This window comes from Typopeltis vanoorti, chromosome 7 (genome assembly GCF_054136105.1).
Source record: "Typopeltis vanoorti isolate ZY-2024b chromosome 7, IOZ_Tvanoo_1.0, whole genome shotgun sequence".
NCBI lineage: Eukaryota > Metazoa > Arthropoda > Arachnida > Uropygi > Thelyphonidae > Typopeltis > Typopeltis vanoorti.
The window spans coordinates 123,717,399-123,740,766 of NC_143555.1; the positions used below are offsets into that span (position 1 = coordinate 123,717,399).

Sequence of the window (23,368 nt, forward strand, 5' to 3'; positions counted from 1 at the left end):
GTTCTTCCAAGAAAATAACTAGAATTGATGGCAAAGGAAAAGAGATCTGAAATATCAGAAAGAAAAACTTTTAAGAATGTTAAGAAGTCATTTAAGGGAATATTGGTAAACAGTGAGGTGATGTCAAAGTTTACCAATATAGCTGTGTTATTTAAAGTTTGAGTTTCAATCAAGGTTTTAAAATGGGTAGAGTTTTGTATATAGGATGTAGTAAGTCCAGTGAGGGATAAGAGAGTTTGCCAGCTGTTGTGACAATCTGTTGCATGGAACATCAGTGGTATCTATTATATATCTTAGGTGGGGAATTAGGTTTGTGGATTTTAGGTAAACCGTATATCTGGGGGGGGGGGGACCAAAGGATTTGAGATTTTTGTAATGTCTAGCAGTCAGAAAGATAATTTTTTAAGTAGACTTTTTAATTTTTTAACCTGTGTTTGGTGGGATTGTGATCTAGTGGGATGTAGGTAGCACTATCTCAGTGAATAATATCCATTTTCCGATTATATTCTATGGCATTAAGAACGAGTATGGCATCATCCTTATCCTCATTTTGACATCCTTGTTGAGCCTTTTTTTGAAGATAGATTCACTAAGGTATGAAGAGGCTGAATTTGTGGTCGTGATTTCGATTCCCACAGAATATTATACTTTTTTTGATATGCTTATTTTTTCTTTTTAGGAATTATTTTTGTGTGGATGTTCCTAATCCAGGATCCTAAATCAAAAATAACAATTGTAATGCTAAAAATAGGACATCATTATTACTGAAAGAAACTATCTATAAGAAAGAATGTTTGCTCATGTTATCATAAATAGAATCTAGCTTGATGTAGTTTCTAAATAATTAATTAATTTGTATTTTTTTTTCTGCTAGTGGTCATGCCAGTAGAATAACCTGTGATCAAATCATTGTTTCTCTAGCTTACTGTATGTAATGTAACTTAGTCGTGTATATTTGTATATGCTCCAGATGATGATCTTAATATGAAGATCAAAACGTCGGGAAATTAAAAGAGTTATTTATAACACGGTTGTAAAGTCCATAATTTCTAAAATGAATGCTGATCACCGTGCAACACTAAAAGAAAGGATATCTGTATTTAAGTTTTGTAGAAGTGGGAAAGGCATATGCAAGGTTCCAAGAGAAAAGCTTTTCAAAATGCTATGGTTATAGTGTGTAAATGGCATTATATCAAGCAATACTTAGTCTTTATTTGAGTTGCGAGTCAGCAGTTAGAATTGAAGGAGGTACAAGAAGATGATTTGATGTTAAATCAGGTGTGAGACAAGGATACACATTATCTCCTCTGTTATTCATCATCTGTATGGATCATATTATGAAGGAAAGTAGTATTAAACCTGATGTCAGAATTGGAGATGTTAGTCTCAGCTATTTATTTTATGCAGATGATTTTATACTTCTAAATAAATCCAGTACAAATCTACAAGCTTTTCTGACTAAATTGAATAACTGTTGTAATAAATTTGATATGAAAATCAGCAATAAAGACTATGAAAATAGGCAGAAACATTGAAAATATCAACTGCTCTCCAGCAGTTGACATTTTCAATGTTTCTGCCCAACGTTTCTGAATTTATAGAACAAGTAAAACATTTCATCAAAACCTAGGCACAATTTTTAGTGAAGATAGCAAATTAAATATGGTAATAGTCAACAGAATTAGCACAGCTGGAATAGTAGGAAGTCAGCTGAATAAATTTATATGGAATAAGAGAGAAATTAGTCAAAACTCTAAATTAGCTATATAGAAGACAATGTTCACTTATGGACCTGAGAGCTGAGTTAGAAATAAAACACATGATCAATGACTTTAGGCTCTGGATATGAGAAGTCTCAGAAAGATCAGTGAAGTGGACAGATGGCATCGGTGGCAATATCATATTAAAATTGAGGATATGAGGAAAGAACTTTGCATTGTTAGCATTCAGAAATGTTAGTAGAGCTAATCTCAGATGGTGTGGTCACTTAAACAGAATGGAAGAGGAAAAGTTTAGTAAAAGAAGTGTTGTTTGCTAAAATGTCAAGAAAAAGACCCAGAGGGAAATCAAGATCAGATCTGGGTGGATTGATACAGTAAAAAGTGCCTTGGAAGACAGAAATATAAGATGTGATAATATTGAATTCTTGACAGATAACAGATTATTTTGGAGGAAAATTGTTATCATAGTCTAGAAACAATGTAACTTTTCATGTAATATTATTGTAATAATCTTGTACCCCTCTCCCTCCCCTCCGAGGGTGCATGTCAGGAATTTAATGATGGTCAATAGATAACTTTTTCTCTTCAGTCACTTACTACACATACCGCAGTAATGTTTATAGGTCCTGTGACCTTATAAAATTTTTTTTTTTGAATTTAAAAAAAAAAAAAGGTTATTGCTCCTGTCTGTCCATAGTAGGCCAACCTGCAGGTACAGGGAGCTCTATATACACCAGAAACTGAGAAAGGAGGGAATTGGTCCTTAGTGGAGCAGGTAATGGTAACTAGTTTCAAATGAGCTTTAAAGCAGTGCAGAGGTTGCATTTCTTCTGGCTAGTTTTTCTGACATGCCTCGGATATGGGGGGATGGTGATAGCATTACTAAAATCCTTCTGAAAAGAAGATTATGGACTAAGGGAAGATTGAATATTTTTTGATTCTATGGAACTGTAGCCATTAGATAGAAAGAGGTATTGTGTAATGATTGATTTCTGCTGCAAGAAAGACCTCTTTGGAACAAAGGTTATAGGCTATCATTTTTGGAATCTGCAGTGGCACTCGGAAATTAATCTAATTTAAACAAATACAGATGCATAAAACATCCCAAAGTTTGGGAAACAATAATCATCAGGGGTCTCAGTTTACATCCTGGGCCACCTGCAAACACCCATATGGGGCACACTACCTAGATAGCACTTTAGAGTCATCCACATGTTTCATTGAGTATTGCGTTGTCTTTGTTTGTGTGTTCATTATAAAAAAAAATGTGTGTGTGTGTGTTACAAGTGTTATTCGTATTCCCTGAAGATGTCTCAGTGATTGAGACAAAATATTGGAAGTATTAAAAATTAGTTTTTAATCCTTTCTTAGTGCTGTTATTACTCCATTCCAACATTATGGTTACAAATCATTAAGAGATACAGTATATTTAAGGTGAAGAGCAATGCACTCCCACATAATTATGCACAGATAAATTAAAACAAAAACAGTATCAATTTTATTATATAGTGAAACCTGTGGAGTATTCATAACTAAAAACTTGCATCTATACCACATTAATTAAATTTTAATAATATGTAGATATTTCATCTTAATTATCTTATGACATCATCAGTACAGTTATTACAAACAATACTAGGAATTACATTCAAAGGAACTGTTAGTGCACATGCTTACATGGGAATTCCACTATAGAGGAATTATTAAAATTTTACTGTGGTATCTGTGTGAATTTTTAGTATAGATTTTGGCCAATAAGAGTCCTAAAGTAACGGTTTCTTGAAAGAAGTTATGTGGGCTGAATGTGTGCCATCCAAATTCTTTAGATTTTTATGCCACCATAATTGTTTAGATTAGAATGGCTGATCAAAATTTCTCAGGCTTCCTTGAATTTACATTCATACCAGGTTTTTGTATGATGTATGGAACAGGTACACTCAATAAATTGTTAATTGTAATGTGTCATTTGTTTTTTTTTTGGAATCGTGTGTCCAGTTTCACCAATATAATATTAAGTTATAGGTGCAATGAATTTGGTATACCCCAGCCATAATTTTTTAACAATGAATTCTGATCACCGTGTAATTATTATTAACATCTGACCTCCATGGAGTCAGGGACTTATCGTGGGAGGTACACACTATCGCACACAATGCTCATCCAACTGTGAATTAAACTGATTCAATTTGTATGCATTCACAACACGCTCAGGCAATACATTCCATCACCAATCACTCTCTATGCAAAGAACCTTCTTCTCAGCCCTCTGCTCACACTCTCCTTATACAATATTACAAAAAGAAAATTATACAAAATTATGAAAGAAAAGAAAGCTTAATTAGGTTTATATGAAGCCAAGCTGCTTGGCCATGATCACTGAACTTTATACATTGAAGAATGTTGGAAGATGGTCTAAATGGTCCATCTAAATTTCATTTTTCATTATTATTTGAAAGTAGCCTTTCAAAAAAGTATTTGCTAAAATATGACTTGATTCAAGTCTCTGTTATTTGTTTCTGAAATTTGTTCGCACACGCACACACAAACGCATGAAATCTTCATCAGAAGAGGTATCTGTATTCTTAAAGACAGGTATCGACACTAGAATTTGAACTTAAATTATTCTTCAGTATTCTGAGCTAATATTGGCTCAAATGATGTCTGTTATCAAATTCAGAATTTTTAGATGTATCATAAAGAGGAAGTTTCATTTTTCTTTTCACAAAAAGTTAAGCCCCATCTTCAAATTTTATCCAGAATTAATTTTTTCAAGCTAATCCCTGGCACTAATAGTGATATTACTTATGGAAGTTACAACATACACTAGATGTTAATTGTGTGTGTGTAACTTTTAATCCAATGAACAAATTGATATGTGCACTATATAAGACACTATATTTCATGCAACCAAATTTATTCAGTTTTGGTATTCCTTAAGGCTGAGACAGATTCTAAGAAAAGTCTTTCATGTTTAAATTTGCCTCCATGAGGTAAGGTCTTTTCTGTCTTATCTTGTCATGGATTATCCAAGGTGTGGCCTGCAGTGGGGGAACCAGGTGTAGTCTTTGTGTTCAGCAGGTCTGGTGTTGGTTGTCCTGTCTGTTTCACTGTAGTAGGGCAGTTTACAACTGTATGGTACTTTGTAGACACCCAGCAGATCTAGGGACTGTGGGTGGTTTAGGCTAGTGAATAAGGGATGCCAATTTTTTTGTATGGTCTGGTTACAGGATTGTATCTTTTTAGGATTTTGGCTGGTTTTTCAGATGTGCCTCAGATATATGGTGGTAATAGAGCCAGCCTGGTTGGCCGGTGGTTAGCATATCTGCTCTCCAGCTAAGAGGCTGTGGGTTCAAATCCCACCTAGGCATGGATATTTGTGATTGTCTTCCACCTTCATACATTCATTCATACAAGTGAATAAACACTCTCCCAATATGGAGTGGATCACCATGGGAGAAGTAGACCCAACCCTCCTGCAATGGGAGAAGAGGACTTTACCCCAGCAGTGGGGAGAAGTTACAGGCTGGGGGGGGGGGGTAGATTTGGTGTAGTCTCTGTTCTGGAATGTGGGGGGGGGGAGATTGTTTGGGAGTTTGAATTTTTTGGATTTTGTGAGGATTGTAGCTATTTGGCTAAGAAGATGTGCATGCGTTCAAGTTCATTGGTGTTGGCATTATCATTGGAGCTAATCAATTTTTCCCTGTTGTACAGGATTTTAATAATCCCATACTGTTAAGAGGTGGGAGGGGGTGACTGCTTCATTAACTGACTGTTTGCTTTTTTCACTTTGGTTACTTGGCAAAAACAGCAGGTGCTTTATTTAATTGATCAATGCTTTGGCTATCATGAAATCATGTTTGCTTCTAGTTTAAGCTAATATAGAATATAGTTTTGTTGACTAAGTCCCAGATTTCCAACCCATCCTCATTCAGTATCCAGTGGATACCTACCATTGAGGTGTATCACTGGAGGGTGTGGATTGAACATTAGGTCAGAAGTCCCCTTTAGTAATGGACACCTCTACATCACCTTTTCTAAAGTTACTCCCTTTAGTAATGGACACCTCTACATCACCTTTTCTAAAGTTACTCCCTTTAGTAACTAACATGTTTCTATCATATCCACTCTTTTCTGCTTATTAACTAAACTTTAACTGTTGTCCTTTGGGGATATTTATTATTATTTTGTGACACCTCCAAGGAGTCCAAAGACTCATCAATGCCATCTACATTTCCCCTTTATTCCCTACATTCTCCATATTCCCCTCCAAATCATTCCCAATGTTAATATACAAACTAAAGAGCAGCAGACCAAGTATGGAGCCCTGCAGCATATTACTACTCTCCTGTGTTCTAATTTCCCGTATACCCATTCCCTGATCTGTCCATCACCATCCTTTTATATATGTCACCAGCTTCATGGCCACCACCATTTGCTTTAGCTTATATAATAGAGTTCCATGTTGAATCCTTTTCACTGTCTTTGCAAAGTTTGGCAGTATGATGTTGTAGCCATTCCTCTTTATTTATTTATTAGCTCTTGTGGCCTCTGACACATGAGAAACCTCAAGGCCAATAGTAAATAAATGATGTGTGTGAGTGGGCTAGGATCAAGAGCAAGGTATTCTATTGATATAAAAGGATGGTGATGGACAGATCAGGGAATATGTATATGGGGTATACCTATATTACTGGAGGTTTTAGTCCCTGGAAGCCTTCATGAGAAGGCTGTTCCACAGAGCAGAGGTGTATATACAATAAAAGATGACTAGGAATAACAGATTCACTGAATCTGTAGTTCAACTGTACAAGCATGTTGAGTAGCTGCTGCTGCTTGCTAAACCTACAGGAACACAGAAATATGTGACATAATCAATGTTAGTTTCTGCTGAATATGACTGTGGGAATATCTGTAAAAGAGACCCAATGCAGATGCTGTCTATGAGATAGTGGCTTTGGAAAGTCTAAAAGAGTGGACTGCATTAAGAATTTTTAGAGAAGTCTTAAGTGCACCACTTCAAATGTAAGAGCAATATTCCAAGGTTGGGTGGATTTGAGATGTGTACAGAGTAAGCAGTTGGGTAAGTGAGAAGTAATGTCTCAAGCAAAAAAGTATGCCAAGTTTTCTGGAAGCTGAGGATGTTGTAGAAGTGACTTGATTATTCCAGAAAAGATTAGAGGTAAGAAAGAGCCAGTCTAAGAAGAAAGATATGATCTTGATTGTTCAGTTTATTATAGAAAGTAGGTTACTAAGATGAGACCTCTCACTTTACAAAAGGTTCCATAGACTCTCATATTCCCATCCATCTATTCTTGAATTCTGTCCTTTGCCACTAACTTTTTCAGTATTTTAGCTACCACCACCATTCTTGAGACATTCATCTTTAATTTGCTACTTCTGTCTTGGAGTCTCCTTTATGTAATAGGCAGTCTTATCCTTTTCTGTTGCCTTTTCTCAGGCCTAGTACTGAGAGGGCACTCCATTTCTTGCCCTTTCTTTTAACATATGAGTTGATATCGCATCCAATCTCATGTCTGTATTTGCATTGAGATTTCTTGATATCCTAAATACTTCCAGTTCATCTACCTCTATTCTCATATCAGTCCCTCTTGTATCAATCACTGCATTGTTTCTTCCTCTGAATGATAAGCACTCAAATATGATCACTCAGTAATTCACTATTTCTTTTGCTTGTCACTTCCCTACTATCAGCATTTTAAAGTTATTCTTCCTTTTACTCTTGACATATCAAAAGAACACCAACTCACCTGATTGTCTTATAATCTGATTTGCTTTCCTCACATCATGGTCATCCTACTTGATGTTTAATACTCTTTATTGAACTTACTGATCACTTTTCTCCTTATATACCCACAGCAACATTTTCTTTTTTTGAAGTCCCTGTTTACTGATGATGTTCATCCATTTAACTCCCACCTGATGTATTCCTCCTCATCCTGATAATCAAACTGCTTCTCTTAAATACCCTTTGGCCATTCCACATGCAACTAACATCCTTCCCCTGCATTTTCTTATCACAGCAGTGTGGTAAGAAAGTTGCCTTCCTGCAGTTGTCATAATCACTAATGTTATAGTTTCACATGTACATCTTCTTAATTAAATTCCACATTCTTAGCCACCTCCCAAGTTAAGAATGCATGATCACTCTTGCCATCCAGAGAATGAAAAATATAAAATACTTCAATTGCTTATAAAGGGGAAGATAAATGGAAGAAGAGGACAAGGAAGGCGAAGAAAATCTTGGCTGGTAGACACCTTGGCTATGGACATATTTTCTGCTGTTCTGATGATCAGATCCAACATTCTCAAATCCTGAGTTACTTCCAAGATCACATGTTGTTTTAGGTAATTGCATCACACTAGCTGCATAAATTCCATTTCATTCCATCATTGTGCCCTTTCATTGTTGAAGTCTGCCATCATATTGCATTGTGCTCAATGAGATAATTTGCCAAAGCATGTCATATGCTTTGGCAAATTAGTAAAATTTGGCAAAATTCTTTCTCTCATGGATCAACGCAGATCATATAAAAATCGCAGTCCAACAAAATATAAAGAGGTTCAAAAAATTATTAAAGGCAAGATCAAAGAAGCAAAAGAAATCTGGATGAATGAAAAATGCAGAGAAATTGAAATTCTATAATAAAAGCATTTGATTCGTCTGTGGTTATACAGACGAATGTTAAAAATCCCATGGACAGCAAAAACGTCCAATTAGGAAGTGCTGGAACAAATGGGGAAATCATGTGAACTTTTAGATACCATAAAAAGAAGGAAAACTGCATATCTTGGTCACCTACTTTGTAATGAAAAATATAAAATACTTCAATTGCTTATAAAGGGGAAGATAAATGGAAGAAGAGGACAAGGAAGGCGAAGAAAATCTTGGCTGGTAGACATCAGACAGTGGACTGGCATGAGCTTGAGGAACTGTTTAGAGTGGCTGAGGATCGCTCAAAATTTGCCAAGGTGGTCGCCGACCTCCGATAGGAGATGGCACTCAAAGAAGAAGATGTCATATGCATCTCCTGGCATATATCAACAACCAACAGTATCTTTGTCTTGTTGTCTCATCTTACATCTGATAGGTTCAAATTCACTCAGACTATATTTTCTGTCTTCTCTGAACTGCTACTCTCTATGGGGTACACGATAACTGGGCGATGGACAACTTTGCGACGGAATAAAAGATCAAATATGCAATTCTATTCTGTTGATCTATTACTGGATAAATTTAAATAATTTGTTTTTGAGAAATGGTATAAACATAAAATTTGAAAAATTTCGCTTATAATTAAGTTTATTTTTATTGTGTAGAATTACAAATTATATAGAAGTGATATTGAGATTTCCCATACAAAAAAAGAGTCAGCTAGTTAATAAATATTTATATTATATATTTTCATTTACATCATATATCAAAATTTGTAGGATCATTTAAGAAAGAGTGATCCGAAAATGATCTAAAAATGAAAAGGTATAATTGCACAATATTAAAATAAAGAAAAAATACAAGTTTTTAATTCATTTAATAATGTTAATTTGTAATTAACAAACATAATTTGTAGTTTAATTTCTAGTAACCTAACCTAGCTACACAATAAAAATAAACTTAATTATAAGCGAGAGTTTTCAAATTTTATGTTTATACCATTCTTTTAACTCATTTTTACCTGGTAATAGATCAACAGAATGGAATTGCATATTTGATCTTTTATTCCGTCGCCCAGTTGACCATGTCCCTCTTTATGGTTGCATTTCTTCTTCTATTATAAGCAATATAACTGTCTTTTCTTTCTCTCCTCCCTGAAAATACGGTCTTCCATATATTTTGTCTCTGTAACAATATTTTCCTCCATAAATGAAACCTTTCTCATCAACATCATCAAATACTCTGTACATCCTTTCAAGGGGGGGGGGGGTTTCTATACAGGAATAGTATGATAGTACTACATGAAAGTTTGCATTATTGCTGACTTCCAATTGACAACTTTCCTCCAAATTAGTATGTTATCGTTAATGAGTCCATTATTGTTATATCTTATGTTTTGGTCTTTTAAGGTCTGCATCAGTCCACATAGATCTTTGTCTTCCTCTGGCATCCTATCATCAAACTTGTTTTACTAACCTTGTCTTTCCCATCATGAGACTGGCTCTGCTTACATATTACTGAATGCTAATGTTGTCAAGTTCCTTTTTAATATCTTAAATTTTAATTTGATTCTGCTGTCGATGCATATGTTCATCCCTGTTTTTTCTCAAAACTCTCATATCCTTAATCTCCAGTCTTATGTTGGATCACACAGACAGAAATCATTATCCATGTTAGTACTGTAATAAAAGTTTTGCATTAAATTTACTCTACCAGTTTTTGATTTGATTTAGTTTTATATTAGGTAACTCATCAAACCAGTGTCTAACTCAGTTGAATACATTGTTTCCTGAACCTAATGTTATCAATAGTTAAAATCTGATATTTGGGACTGGAGAAAAAAAAAAAGCATTTAACCTAAAAATTGTAATTTTTTTTTCTTTTTCCGGAGGTGTTTTTGATTTCAACATTTGATGGAACATTGTTACAAATGATTAATTGAGATAACTGAATCCTAATATATGATACACCATGCTTTATGGTCACTTTTTATTATTAAAATTTTCTCAAGAGAACAAAATCTTGATCTTTTTGAAAATCTTTTTTCCTCCTTCATCATTATATATATATATTGCATTTTTAGCTGTTACAGTAAATGTTGCTACATTCAAAGTATGTGTTGATTGTGGCATTAGGATTAAAACTAAGTATGAAGTTCTTTATATATGGGAAGGTGCTTATTTTTGTCAATACAAGTGTATAAATTTCTCTGATCTGTTTCAGATGAAACTATATATCCTTATCTAAAGACCTTACTTCACTTTGACACAAGAGAGTTTCTCAATGTTTTGGCTTTGGTAGGTGTTAAAGATAATTTCTTAGTTATTTTGTATTAGAATGCTTAATATTCATGCTTTATAGTTTATTTTAATAGATTTATCTACATTATTCAAATGCATGATTTTTATACACTTGTACAGGCCATTAGCATGTAAAAGACAAGTAGATATTAGAAGCTGTTTTTTTTAGCTGATTATAGAAGTTTCGGGTTTGTTGAATGCAGCTTTTTTTTTTTTTTTTTCCACGACTTACTACAAATGCAACATTACTCATTTTGAAAGCAAGAGCCAAATACAGTACCACTTTAAAAAAAAGTTAATGTACTAAAAAAAAATGATATAATTATTTTCATGATGAATCGTTCTGCAGAGAATTACAGTAGCATTAGTATAGAGGTTGCCAAACATTTTTTCTAAGGGGTGGGACCAGATAATTAATTTCATTGCCCTTCATGAGCCAAGCGGTAAAATTGAGGATATCATGTACTTATATATAACAAAAAAAATTTGTACTTAAAAAAATAAATGTGTACAAACAGATTTTTGGAAAATTAGTGATAAGTATGTTATTCTTTTTTATGAGACAAAATTATGTTTTACTAGGGTACAAAGTTAGTGTTCACATGGCATATTCCGGTAATTGTACCACATTTTTTTAATAAGCTGTATAAAACACAATGAATTAAAAGACCCAACAAGTTTCGTATAATAAATTTAGTTTAATCCTTTATCCAAGTGACTTTATACACTTGGATAAAGGATTAAACTAAATTTATTATAGTCTGACCAAGTGAAAAATAAACTTTCAACCTCTTTCCTCTAAATCCAGAGTAATTTAATAAAAAGGTGGCACACCGTTCGGCAGCTCCTATAGGAGGAGATGACCTTGCTAATGCTTCTGCCTTGGTATCTCCACTTGGGCCTGGCTCCCACTGAAGAGACCTCAATAAAGGTCGAAACTAGTCTGGGTAGTGGCCCTTCCCTTAATGCATAACATTATACATATCCGCAAGGAAATGTGTTTTGCATTATGGGAGATACTGAGATAGGAGTGTTGGTAGCTTGCTCCACCTTTGCAAGGAGTCGCCCGGTGTTGTACCACTTTACCCCAGTTCTGAAGATACTTTCAGGCGCAAACTTTGTTTGCACACACTTGGATAAAGGATTAAACTAAATTTATTATACAGTTGTAGCCGTCTGACTATTCATAAAATTAAAAATCAGAATGCAGATTCAAAGCAGTGCTGAGTTTAAACAATGCTGGATGATGCCACGTTCTGTTGTTCACGTTCATAATGTCCGAGGTCCGATTGAGGTATATTTTTATGAAAGCTGAACAAACTTGGTGGAGAATTAATCCTTGATTTTTATTGCATTGTGTTGGTATTTTAAGCATGTTTGTAGCTTCTTTAAATTTCCTTATGTAACAGTTTTTTTCTATGTATGACATGTTTGTCATACATAGAAAAAAATCAGATGTTTGTTTTCTGCCAGAATACATTGTGGCCGGTGGAAGAAGTGGTATGGAAAGCTAGACCTCATTTGTTTTCTCTTCTGTTTTGCACATCCTTTTGGTGTTTGTTCATGCGAATTTGCCCAGATCTTCCTGTCTGTCCTACGTAGCAGATGCTGCAAGAACAATGAATTTTGTAAACACCTGGCTTTTTTAAAGGATGTTGAGGAGGTTTCGGGTGGGGGGGAGGTAGAAATCTCGAAATTTTTTCCAGCGGCAGAAAGGCTACTTTCAATGTTATATTTGTTAAGTAATTTAGCCATCTTGTCTGTAACATTTTTGATATATGGAAGCATGATAGCGTTTTTGAAATCTTGTTTCTGATAGATGTTTGTAGGAGGTATGTGGAGGATTTTTTTGATAGTCTTGGTTTCATAACCATTCTTTTGAAAGATCTGTGTTAGATATTCTAATTCTTCATTTCTCTGTTTTTCTGTGCTGCAAATGTTATACGCTCCTTAGGGTTTCTTAGGATGTCCCTTAGGGTTTTTATTAGAACTATTTTTTGCGAAGGGTGGTGGTGGTGTGAGGCCGCATTATGAAATCTTCCTGTGTTGGTGGGTTTTCTATATATTGAGAAAGAAAGTTTATTATCCTTTTCATTGACTTCTAATAGAATGTCTACAAAAGGCAGTTTCTTAAGTTCTTGTTCGAAGTTCTTCTTTGAGGGAGGTGTATTCCTCAAAGAATTAAAATCAGACAAAAATACCTAATTGGACTGAAGAACTCTACATTCAAAACACCCATTAGTTCCAAGAATTTATGGTGTATAAATTCTTGGAACTAATGGGTTCGAACAATTCTTGGAATACCTACCTTATAAAATTTATAAGATAGGTATTCCCTTAAGAGTAGTAGATGGTAGTGACTCTCCGACCTCTAATTTAGCAAACCAGTGTCATTTTACCTCATACAAGAAAAACATCTTCTTTCAAGAACAGTACACATTTTATTGAAAAAGTAAAAGATATCTATATTGGACCTTCAGACATCTTAGCAAGTTTGGATGCTATCAGCCTATTTACAAATGTTCCAAGCAACGAAACTGTGAATCTCCTGGAAGACCTTTTTCCTCCGGACATCATAGATCTTTATAAACATTGTATAAATAATATTTTTTTCATGTATCAAGACAAATTTTGGAAACAAAAAGAAGGATTGGTTATGGACTCTTCCCTCTCTCCCGCTTTAGCTAACCTATTTATGGAAAACTTTGAAAATAATGCTTTAAACAATTATCATAAAAAACCAAAAATATGGCTACGCTATGTAGACGATATGTTCATCATATGGCCAGGAACAACAGATGAACTCATTGCTTTCAAAGATTACCTAAATAATTTGCATAATAATATAAAATTTACTTTAGAACAAGAAGAACTTAGGAAACTGCCTTTTGTAGACATTCTATTAGAAGTCAATGAAAAGGATAATAAACTTTCTTTCTCAATATATAGAAAACCCACCAACACAGGAAGATTTCTTAATGTGGCCTCACGCCACCACCCTTCGCAAATAAATAGTTCTAATAAAAACCCTAAGGGACAGAGCGTATAACATTTCCAGCACAGAAAAACACAGATCTTTCAAAAGAATGGTTATTAGAAACCAAGACTATCAAAAAAATCCTCCATACACCTCCTACAAGCATCTCTCAGAAACAAAATTTCAAAAACGTTAATTATCACACTTCCATATATCAAAAATGTTACAGACAAGATATCTAAATTACTTAACAAATATAACACATCAAAGTAGCCTTTCTGCTGCTGGAAAAAATTTCGAGATTTCTACACCCCGCCGAAACTTCCTCAACATCCTTTAAAAAAACCAGATGTTTACAAAATTCATTGTTCTTGCGGCATCTGCTACGTAGGACAGACAGGAAGATCTGGGGAAATTCGCATGAAAGAACACCAGAAAGATGTGCAAAACAGAAGAGAACACAAATGAGGTCTAGCTTTCCATACCACTTCCAACGGCCACAATGTACTCTGGCAGAAAACAAACATGTCATACATAGGAAAAAAACTGTTACATAAGGAAATTTAAAGAAGCTGCAAACATGCTCAAAATACCAACACAATGCAATAAAAATTAAGGATTAATTCTCCACCAAGTTTGGTCAACTTTCATAAAAATATACCTCAATCAGACCTCAGACATTATGGACGTGAACAACAAAATGTGGCATCATCCAGCATTGTTTAAACTCAGCACTGCTTTGAATCTGCATTCTGATTTTTAATTTTATGAATAGTCAGACAGCTACAACTGTATAGTATGAACTAATACTAATAATTTCTCTTTTCTTTGTGTTTTAAACTTTAAGTTACCTTTTACCCCTGAAGATGTAAGTCAAACGACTTACGAAACTTGTTGGATCTTTTAATTCATTGTGTTTTATATAGCTTATTAAAAAAATGTGGTCCAATTACCAGAATATGCCATGTGAACTTTTAAACCACCACTTACAAAGTTAGTTTCCCTATCATCAAAATCGATTGCAAATACTGCTTATCAGATAAGGCTGATTGGTAATGACAATATATGCATTTCATCTTAGAAAATGTATTTTCCGAGCTACCGAATATGAATTATTTTCCAAGCTACTGAATTTAAACAAATAATGTGTGACAATATTCACTGACAAGAAATGCATAGCATTTAAAACATGTGGTGTTTTAAATGCTATGTTTTAAAAGAGGCCATAGACAATGTGCAAGCAATTTTTAAACATTCATGACTGAAACAACAGTTTGATGGTTCTATAATAAATTTAGTTTAATTCTTTATCCAAGTGTAAGCAAACAGTTTGCGCCTGAAAATATCTTCAGGATTGAGGTAAGGTAGTGGAACACCAGGCAACCCAAACAAAGGCGGACCAAGCTCTCATCACTCCTTTTCTCAGTATCTCCCATAATGCAAAGCACATCTCCTTGCGGACATGTATATTGCTATGCATTAAGGGAAGGGCCACTACTCAGGCCGGTTTCAACCTTTATTGAGGTGTTGTCAGTGGGAGGCAGACCCAAACATGGAGATACTATGGCAGAAGCAATAGGAGAGGTTATATTTACGTATATCAGTTGCCAACAGGTGTGTACCACCTTATTATTGAATTACACTGGATTTAGAGAAAGATGTTGGAAGTTTATTTTTCACTTGGTTAGACTATGATAAATTTAGTTTAATCCTTTATCCAAGTGTGAGCAAACAAAGTTTGCACCTGAAAATATCTTCAGGACTGAGGTAAGGTAGTGCAACACCAGGCAACTCCGAGCAAAGGTGGACCAAGCTGGTGGTCCAATTGTGGACCAATTGATGGTTCTATCATGACATTTAAAAACCTTCCTTGGCTCGTGAGCCATACAATAATAGAAACAGTAGGTTGGATGAGGCTCTTGGGCCATAATTTGCCATCCCTTGCATTGATATATTTGTAGAGTAAATTATAATCAGATCAGTCCCAGTTGCTTTCTGTTGTGAATTTTGTTGAAATTTGCAGAGGAAGTTTTTTCATGAGAACTATAAGTATTACAAAAATGAATATTTGTATCATCATCATGCATATCAAGGATTTAGGCCTAGCATGGCCTGTTCCGGCCTTAGAAGTCATCATTGAATCGTTTAAGAGTATGTACTGGTTTTCTTTTTCCTAATGGCTTGTACTTTAAGGCTTGTTTTGGTAATCTTTCTGTTTTCATTCTTTTAATGTGTTCCATCCATTTATGTTTATATTTTTTAATTTTTTCTATTACTGGTTCTTGGTTTAATTCTTTCATAATTTCTTCATTTCTTTTGTGATCAGATAGGGTATACTTTGCAGTTTTTCTCATAAACTTCATTTCTGCTGTTGTTAATCTTTGTTTGTCTTTTTGTTTTATTGTCCAGATTTTGCTTCCATACAAGAGGACTGGTAGGGCTAATGGATTGTATACTTTTAGTCTGGTCTGTTTTTGAACTAGGTTTGGTTTAAATATAGAAATTATGGAGACAACTACCGTGTTTGAATAAAAACTTTAGTTTACTATTACTAAAATTTTACAATTCGACGTTTCGACCTTTATGTTAAGGTCATCTTCTGGAGCGTACAAATATACACAGGAAACAAGCTATACTACAATCATACTGGTTCGTTAAAGACACTGACTAACCGCTACCACAATTGTTGGCCTGACCTCTGGTGGAAAAAAAAAAAAAAAAAAAAAATTATACATCAACGCTAAAGTCCTATTATTTGTGTTGTCTACTATATACATATATTAACATTATATTAACATCATTCCAGCCAGTTGGAGTGGAATGGTTTCTAATAATAGCAGATTGGCTAGAGTCCTGACTTGTGTTGAATCTTTCAAATTAGGTTGGCTGAATGTGTGCCATCCAGATCCTTGGAATTTTCATACCATCTTTATTGTTGATATTTGGGTGGTTTATCAGGATTTCGCAGGATTCTTTAAATTTTCTTTCGTACCATGTTTTTGTACGGTGTAGGGAGCAGGTGCTTTTCCAGTTGATTTGGTGTAAGGTGTTGAGTGCGTGGTCTGAGAGGCCTGCTTCACCATAATGGTTATATTTAATGTGTCTAATGTGTTCTTTTTTGCGTATAGGGATTGTCCGTCCTGTTTCACCAATGTACGGTAAGTTACAGGTGCAGCGGATGCAATAGACTCCAGGATGTGCTAATGGGAGGAGAGGGTCCTTAGAGGAGCTGAATATGGTTTTAAGTTTGGTGGGTGGTTTAAAGGTGGCATTAAGGGTATAATGTTGTAGGATTCTGTTGATTTTTTCTGATAACCCTTTAATGTATGGGATGGCTATGGTTTTACTGTAGTCTAGATTCATTTTTGTTGTGGTTTTATAGAGTATTTTATTGACAGTATTTTTGTTATAGCCATTGTTTATGAATGTGTCACTAATGATTTTTAGTTCTTGTTTCAGGGCCTGCTGGTTAGAGCAAATAGTTGTGGCTCTGTTTTTAAGGGTGTTTATGACTCCATATTTTTGTGCTGGGTGGTGATATGAATTCGCATGTATGTATTGGCCCGTGTGTGTCGGTTTTCGGTAGGCCGTGAAGGATAGATTGCCTGAAGGAAGACGTGTAACTAGTGTGTCTAGGAACGGGAGCGAATTTTGGTTTTCGATTTCGATGGTAAATTGTATGCGTTCGTGTTGTTTGTTTAGGTGGCTGAGGAATGTGTTTAGCGTTTGTTGACCGTGCGGCCAGATCGCGAACACGTCGTCAACGTATCTGAGCCAGATTGTCGGTCGAAGCGTGGCGGAATCAAGAGCCCTTTGCTCAAAGGTTTCCATGTAGAAGTTCGCGATTGGGGGGGATAATGGTGAGCCCATGGCCGTACCTTCCTTTTGTAGGTAGAATTTGTTTTGCCACACGAAGTAACCGGACTTTAGTACGTGGGCAAAGAGGGCCGTAATGTCGGGCGGAAATTTGTTCTGTAGTAGGAGAATTGTGTCATTGATGGGGACATTAGTGAAAAGGGCAGAAACGTCAAAACTGACTAATAAGTCGTCTTTGTCGAGTGTTATGTTTTTGATTATGTTTATAAAGTGTTGTGTGTTTTTTACGTAGGAGGGGGAATGACCTACCAACTCCTTGAGTGTTGCCTCTAATTTCTTGGCTAGGTGGTAATTGGGACTGTCTATTCCTTCCACTATTGGTCGAAGGGGCACATTTTGTTTGTGTATTTTCGGAACCCCATATATTCTGGGGGGGCGGGCGTAGTGGGGTTTGAGTTTTTTAACTGTGTCTGGTGGACAAGAAGTGACGGACTTTAATAGTTTTTCTGTTTTGTCCTTTATCCTCTTTGTTGGGTTATAATTTACCATTTTATATGTGTTGTTATCGGCTACTAGTTGGTTCATTTGCAGTATGTATGTTGACCTGTCAAGGACAACAGTGGCACTGCCTTTATCAGCTTTCGTTATTATTATGTTTTGTTTGGCTTTTAACGATTTAATTGCTGCTAATTCTGTTTTAGTCAGGTTATTCTGTATGGTTTTCTTGGTATTTAGGACATTACTGGTTTCTAGTCGTATTTTGTCTGCTATGTTGTTAGGTAGGGATCTGATGCCTCTTTCAATGTGGTAGATAAAATCTAATTTGTTTACCTTTTTAGGCGCTATTGCGTAGTTCAGTCCTTTATTCAGCAGCGTGAGTTCGCCGTTGTTCAGGGTGTGGCTTGATAAGTTGATCACATGGTTCTTGCTTGTCGGTGGTTGGTCGCTCCTTGTCTCCCTTGTTTGTTGTTCATTGTTGTTTCTCGGGGAGGAAGTCGTCTGATTGGCCGCCATATTTTGCCGTTGTTTCAACCTGTGGAATTTTCTCTCGAGTTTTTCTTTGTTCTTTTCCAGGGTATGCTTGGCCGAATTGTCAGTAATTCTTTCAAGTGTTTGTAGAATGTCTTGGTTAACATAGTTCGATAGTTCTAATTGTAATTCAGAAACTAGATTTTGTGTTGTAGCTAGGTTTCGGCGGGCTGTTTGGATCTGTTCCCTAAGCATTGCTTTTTCTGTGCGGTCATAGATACGAAGTGCCTTAGCGGACGTAAATTTCTTTTTTAGCCTGGTTCAGATCGGAATGAGGTTATTGTCTCTGCATCTCTTTAAAAAGGCCAGCCGATTGATCAGAAGAGAAATACGAATCTTTAGCTTACCATAGCGATTGCAGCGCTTGTGGGTATCATTTCCATGGATGATCTGAATCCTTTCTTTTAGGCTTGCACGGTGATCCGAATGCATTTTTGGAAATTATGGAGACAACTACCGTGTTTGAATAAAAACTTTAGTTTACTATTACTAAAATTTTACAATTCGACGTTTCGACCTTTATGTTAAGGTCATCTTCTGGAGCATACAAATATACACAGGAAACAAGCTATACTACAATCATACTGGTTCGTTAAAGACACTGACTAACCGCTACCACAATTGTTGGCCTGACCTCTGGTGGGGAAAAAAAAAAAAAAATTATACATCAACATACATACTGCAAATGAACCAACTAGTAGCCGATAACAACACATATAAAATGGTAAATTATAACCCAACAAAGAGGATAAAGGACAAAACAGAAAAACTATTAAAGTCCGTCACTTCTTGTCCACCAGACACAGTTAAAAAACTCAAACCCCACTACGCCCGCCCCCCCAGAATATATGGGGTTCCGAAAATACACAAACAAAATGTGCCCCTTCGACCAATAGTGGAAGGAATAGACAGTCCCAATTACCACCTAGCCAAGAAATTAGAGGCAACACTCAAGGAGTTGGTAGGTCATTCCCCCTCCTACGTAAAAAACACACAACACTTTATAAACATAATCAAAAACATAACACTCGACAAAGACGACTTATTAGTCAGTTTTGACGTTTCTGCCCTTTTCACTAATGTCCCCATCAATGACACAATTCTCCTACTACAGAACAAATTTCCGCCCGACATTACGGCCCTCTTTGCCCACGTACTAAAGTCCGGTTACTTCGTGTGGCAAAACAAATTCTACCTACAAAAGGAAGGTACGGCCATGGGCTCACCATTATCCCCCCCAATCGCGAACTTCTACATGGAAACCTTTGAGCAAAGGGCTCTTGATTCCGCCACGCTTCGACCGACAATCTGGCTCAGATACGTTGACGACGTGTTCGCGATCTGGCCGCACGGTCAACAAACGCTAAACACATTCCTCAGCCACCTAAACAAACAACACGAACGCATACAATTTACCATCGAAATCGAAAACCAAAATTCGCTCCCGTTCCTAGACACACTAGTTACACGTCTTCCTTCAGGCAATCTATCCTTCACGGTCTACCGAAAACCGACACACACGGGCCAATACATACATGCGAATTCATATCACCACCCAGCACAAAAATATGGAGTCATAAACACCCTTAAAAACAGAGCCACAACTATTTGCTCTAACCAGCAGGCCCTGAAACAAGAACTAAAAATCATTAGTGACACATTCATAAACAATGGCTATAACAAAAATACTGTCAATAAAATACTCTATAAAACCACAACAAAAACGAATCTAGACTACAGTAAAACCATAGCCATCCCATACATTAAAGGGTTATCAGAAAAAATCAACAGAATCCTACAACATTATACCCTTAATGCCACCTTTAAACCACCCACCAAACTTAAAACCATATTCAGCTCCTCTAAGGACCCTCTCCTCCCATTAGCACATCCTGGAGTCTATTGCATCCGCTGCACCTGTAACTTACCGTACATTGGTGAAACAGGACGGACAATCCCTATACGCAAAAAAGAACACATTAGACACATTAAATATAACCATTATGGTGAAGCAGGCCTCTCAGACCACGCACTCAACACCTTACACCAAATCAACTGGAAAAGCACCTGCTCCCTACACCGTACAAAAACATGGTACGAAAGAAAATTTAAAGAATCCTGCGAAATCCTGATAAACCACCCAAATATCAACAATAAAGATGGTATGAAAATTCCAAGGATCTGGATGGCACACATTCAGCCAACCTAATTTGAAAGATTCAACACAAGTCAGGACTCTAGCCAATCTGCTATTATTAGAAACCATTCCACTCCAACTGGCTGGAATGATGTTAATATAATGTTAATATACAGGGTGTTCGGGATAAATTTGACATATTTATAATTAATTATATTTTTCCGTAAGTTACATGTATTAACACACACTTCTCTTCATTTAAAAGTTTGGACCCTTCTTCATTCATATACAAGATGTCAGAAAGGATGGATAGCTGGAACCCACCTGAATCATGGAAGAGAATAACTTGTATCATGATGATTCGTGCCCGCCATCAAAATAAGGATATTACGACTGCTGCCCAATGCTCCCTGAATACAGTAAAAACAATCAGGCATGAACTAGAGACTTGCAATGGTGACTACGAGGATGTAGCAAGAAGAAAGATCCCTAGCAGACGATCTGATTGCGTTCGTACAGTAGAATTCCTCGCAAATCTGCAGGAACAGGTGTTGAAGAACCCTGGCATTGGAATTCGGGCTTTGTTCATGGAGTTGCTAACTGTAGTCAAGCCCTGGATAACAAGGGTAGCCAATGGTAGGCCGTATGTATGGCAGCAGGATTCGGCCCCTTGCCACACCTCTGGGAAAAGTCAAAAATGGTTGTCTGAAAATTTCTACGACTTCACCAGTCCAAATGTTTGGCCTCCAAACTCCCCAGACCTTAACCCATGGATTATTTTGTATGGGGCGCAGTTGAAAAAGACACCAATCGCACTTCCAGTAATACAAAAGCCCAGTTAATGGATAAAATTAAAACAGTTTTTGCGGCCCTTCCCAGGGAGACTGTAGCATCAGCTTCTTCGAGGTTCCGAAGCGGAATTGAAGCTGTGATCGATGCTAATGATGGTTATTTTGAGTAAATCTTGTTGATAGTATTGTAATTAACTCTGCCTGTAATGTTTTTTTGTCAATTCATTAAATTTAATAGATACAAAGAAGATTTTCTTTTTCCTTACGAAACTGTCAAATTTATCCCGAACACCCTGTATGTATATAGTAGACAACACAAATAATAGGACTTTAGCGTTGATGTATAATTTTTTTTTTTTTTTTTTTCCACCAGAGGTCAGGCCAACAATTGTGGTAGCGGTTAGTCAGTGTCTTTAACGAACCAGTATGATTGTAGTATAGCTTGTTTCCTGTGTATATTTGTACGCTCCAGAAGATGACCTTAACATAAAGGTCGAAACGTCGAATTGTAAAAAAATTTTAGTAATAGTAAACTAAAGTTTTTATTCAAACACGGTAGTTGTCTCCATAGTTTCCAAAAATGCATTCGGATCACCGTGCAAGCCTAAAAGAAAGGTTTAAATATAGAGTTAATTACACCTGCTATTTTTAAATATTTTGCAATTTTTACGTTTATATCTTTTTCATTTCCATATGTGATCGTACATCCTAGGTAGTTAAATGAATTCACCTGTTCTAAGATCTTGTTATCTATTACTATTTTAGTTCTTGCTGGATCTTGTCCTTTAAAGGCCATAGTTTTTGATTTTTCTGTTGATATTATCATACCATAATCTTTGGATATCTCATTTAGATCTAAAATAGCTTTCTGTAGTTTATCTTCAGAATTTGTAATTATTAGTTGGTCGTCGGCAAAGAGGAGAGTGTTTAAGTTTACTGTAGGAGAAAGTTTAATTCCTTGATGTAAATTTTTATTCCATTTTATTATTATTTTATTTAAATAGAATTTAAATAAAATAATAATATTTTTATTATTAAATATTTTTAGATATTAAAAAGAGTTGCTGAGAGGGTACATCTCTCTCGGCCCCTCGGTTTATCTCTCTCGTATATGATAGCTCGTGATTTAATCTTATTTGTATTTGATTATTTTCATATATACTTGTGATAGCTTTTAGGATATTATTTGGTATTTGTCTTTCTTTTAATATGTTAAATATATTTCTTTTAACTTTGTCAAATGCTTTTTCAAAGTCAATAAATGCAATATGTGTTTCTAAATTGTATTCTCTTCTTTTCTCTGTTATGAATTTTAGGCAAAAGGCTGGGTCTATACATGATCGTCCTTTTCTAAATCCATTCTGTACTTTTAAATAAACTTTTCGGAATATTTCATTAGTTTGCTATTTAAGATTCTGCTATATATATTGTAACTGGAATTTAGTATACTGATACCTCTATAGTTTTCAGGGTCATCTCTATTACCTTTTTTAAAGATAAGAATCACAATTGCTTTTTCCATTCGATTGGGGGGGGATACCAGTTGAATAAATTTTATTTAAAAATAATAAGAGTCTTTCTTTGAATCTTGTTCCTGCATATTTATATAGTTCTGAACCTAGTTTATCTTCTCAGGTAATTTTCCATTTGTTTCTTTCAGGCTGCTTTCTAATTCTTCTTTAGTTATTTCCTTTTCATTTTCGTTAATTGTTTGCCAGATCTTCAGTTTTTTTCTTTTATTGAATTTTTTGGTCTTTCCTAAGCTTTCATTTGCTGCTGCATTTAGTATCGTTTTTTATATTAAGTGATTCTATTTCTTCATTTTGTTTTATTATATCTAGATATTGGTTAATTCTTTGTTCATATAGCCATTATACATTTGTGTCATTCAATAGTCTAGTTTTATAAACAAATATGTCAATTT

The 23,368-nt window shown here is 35.5% G+C and overlaps 1 protein-coding gene across 1 annotated transcript in view; it reads left to right on the forward strand.

Moving 5' to 3' along the window:
* Positions 1–23,368, forward strand: part of Vps8 (vacuolar protein sorting 8) — a 519,719-nt gene that overhangs the window by 295,221 nt on the left and 201,130 nt on the right. The window contains exon 23 of the mRNA XM_090395104.1: positions 10,618–10,691. Coding sequence (XP_090251230.1) covers positions 10,618–10,691 — 74 coding nt within the window. The remainder of the gene's footprint in view (positions 1–10,617; positions 10,692–23,368) is intronic.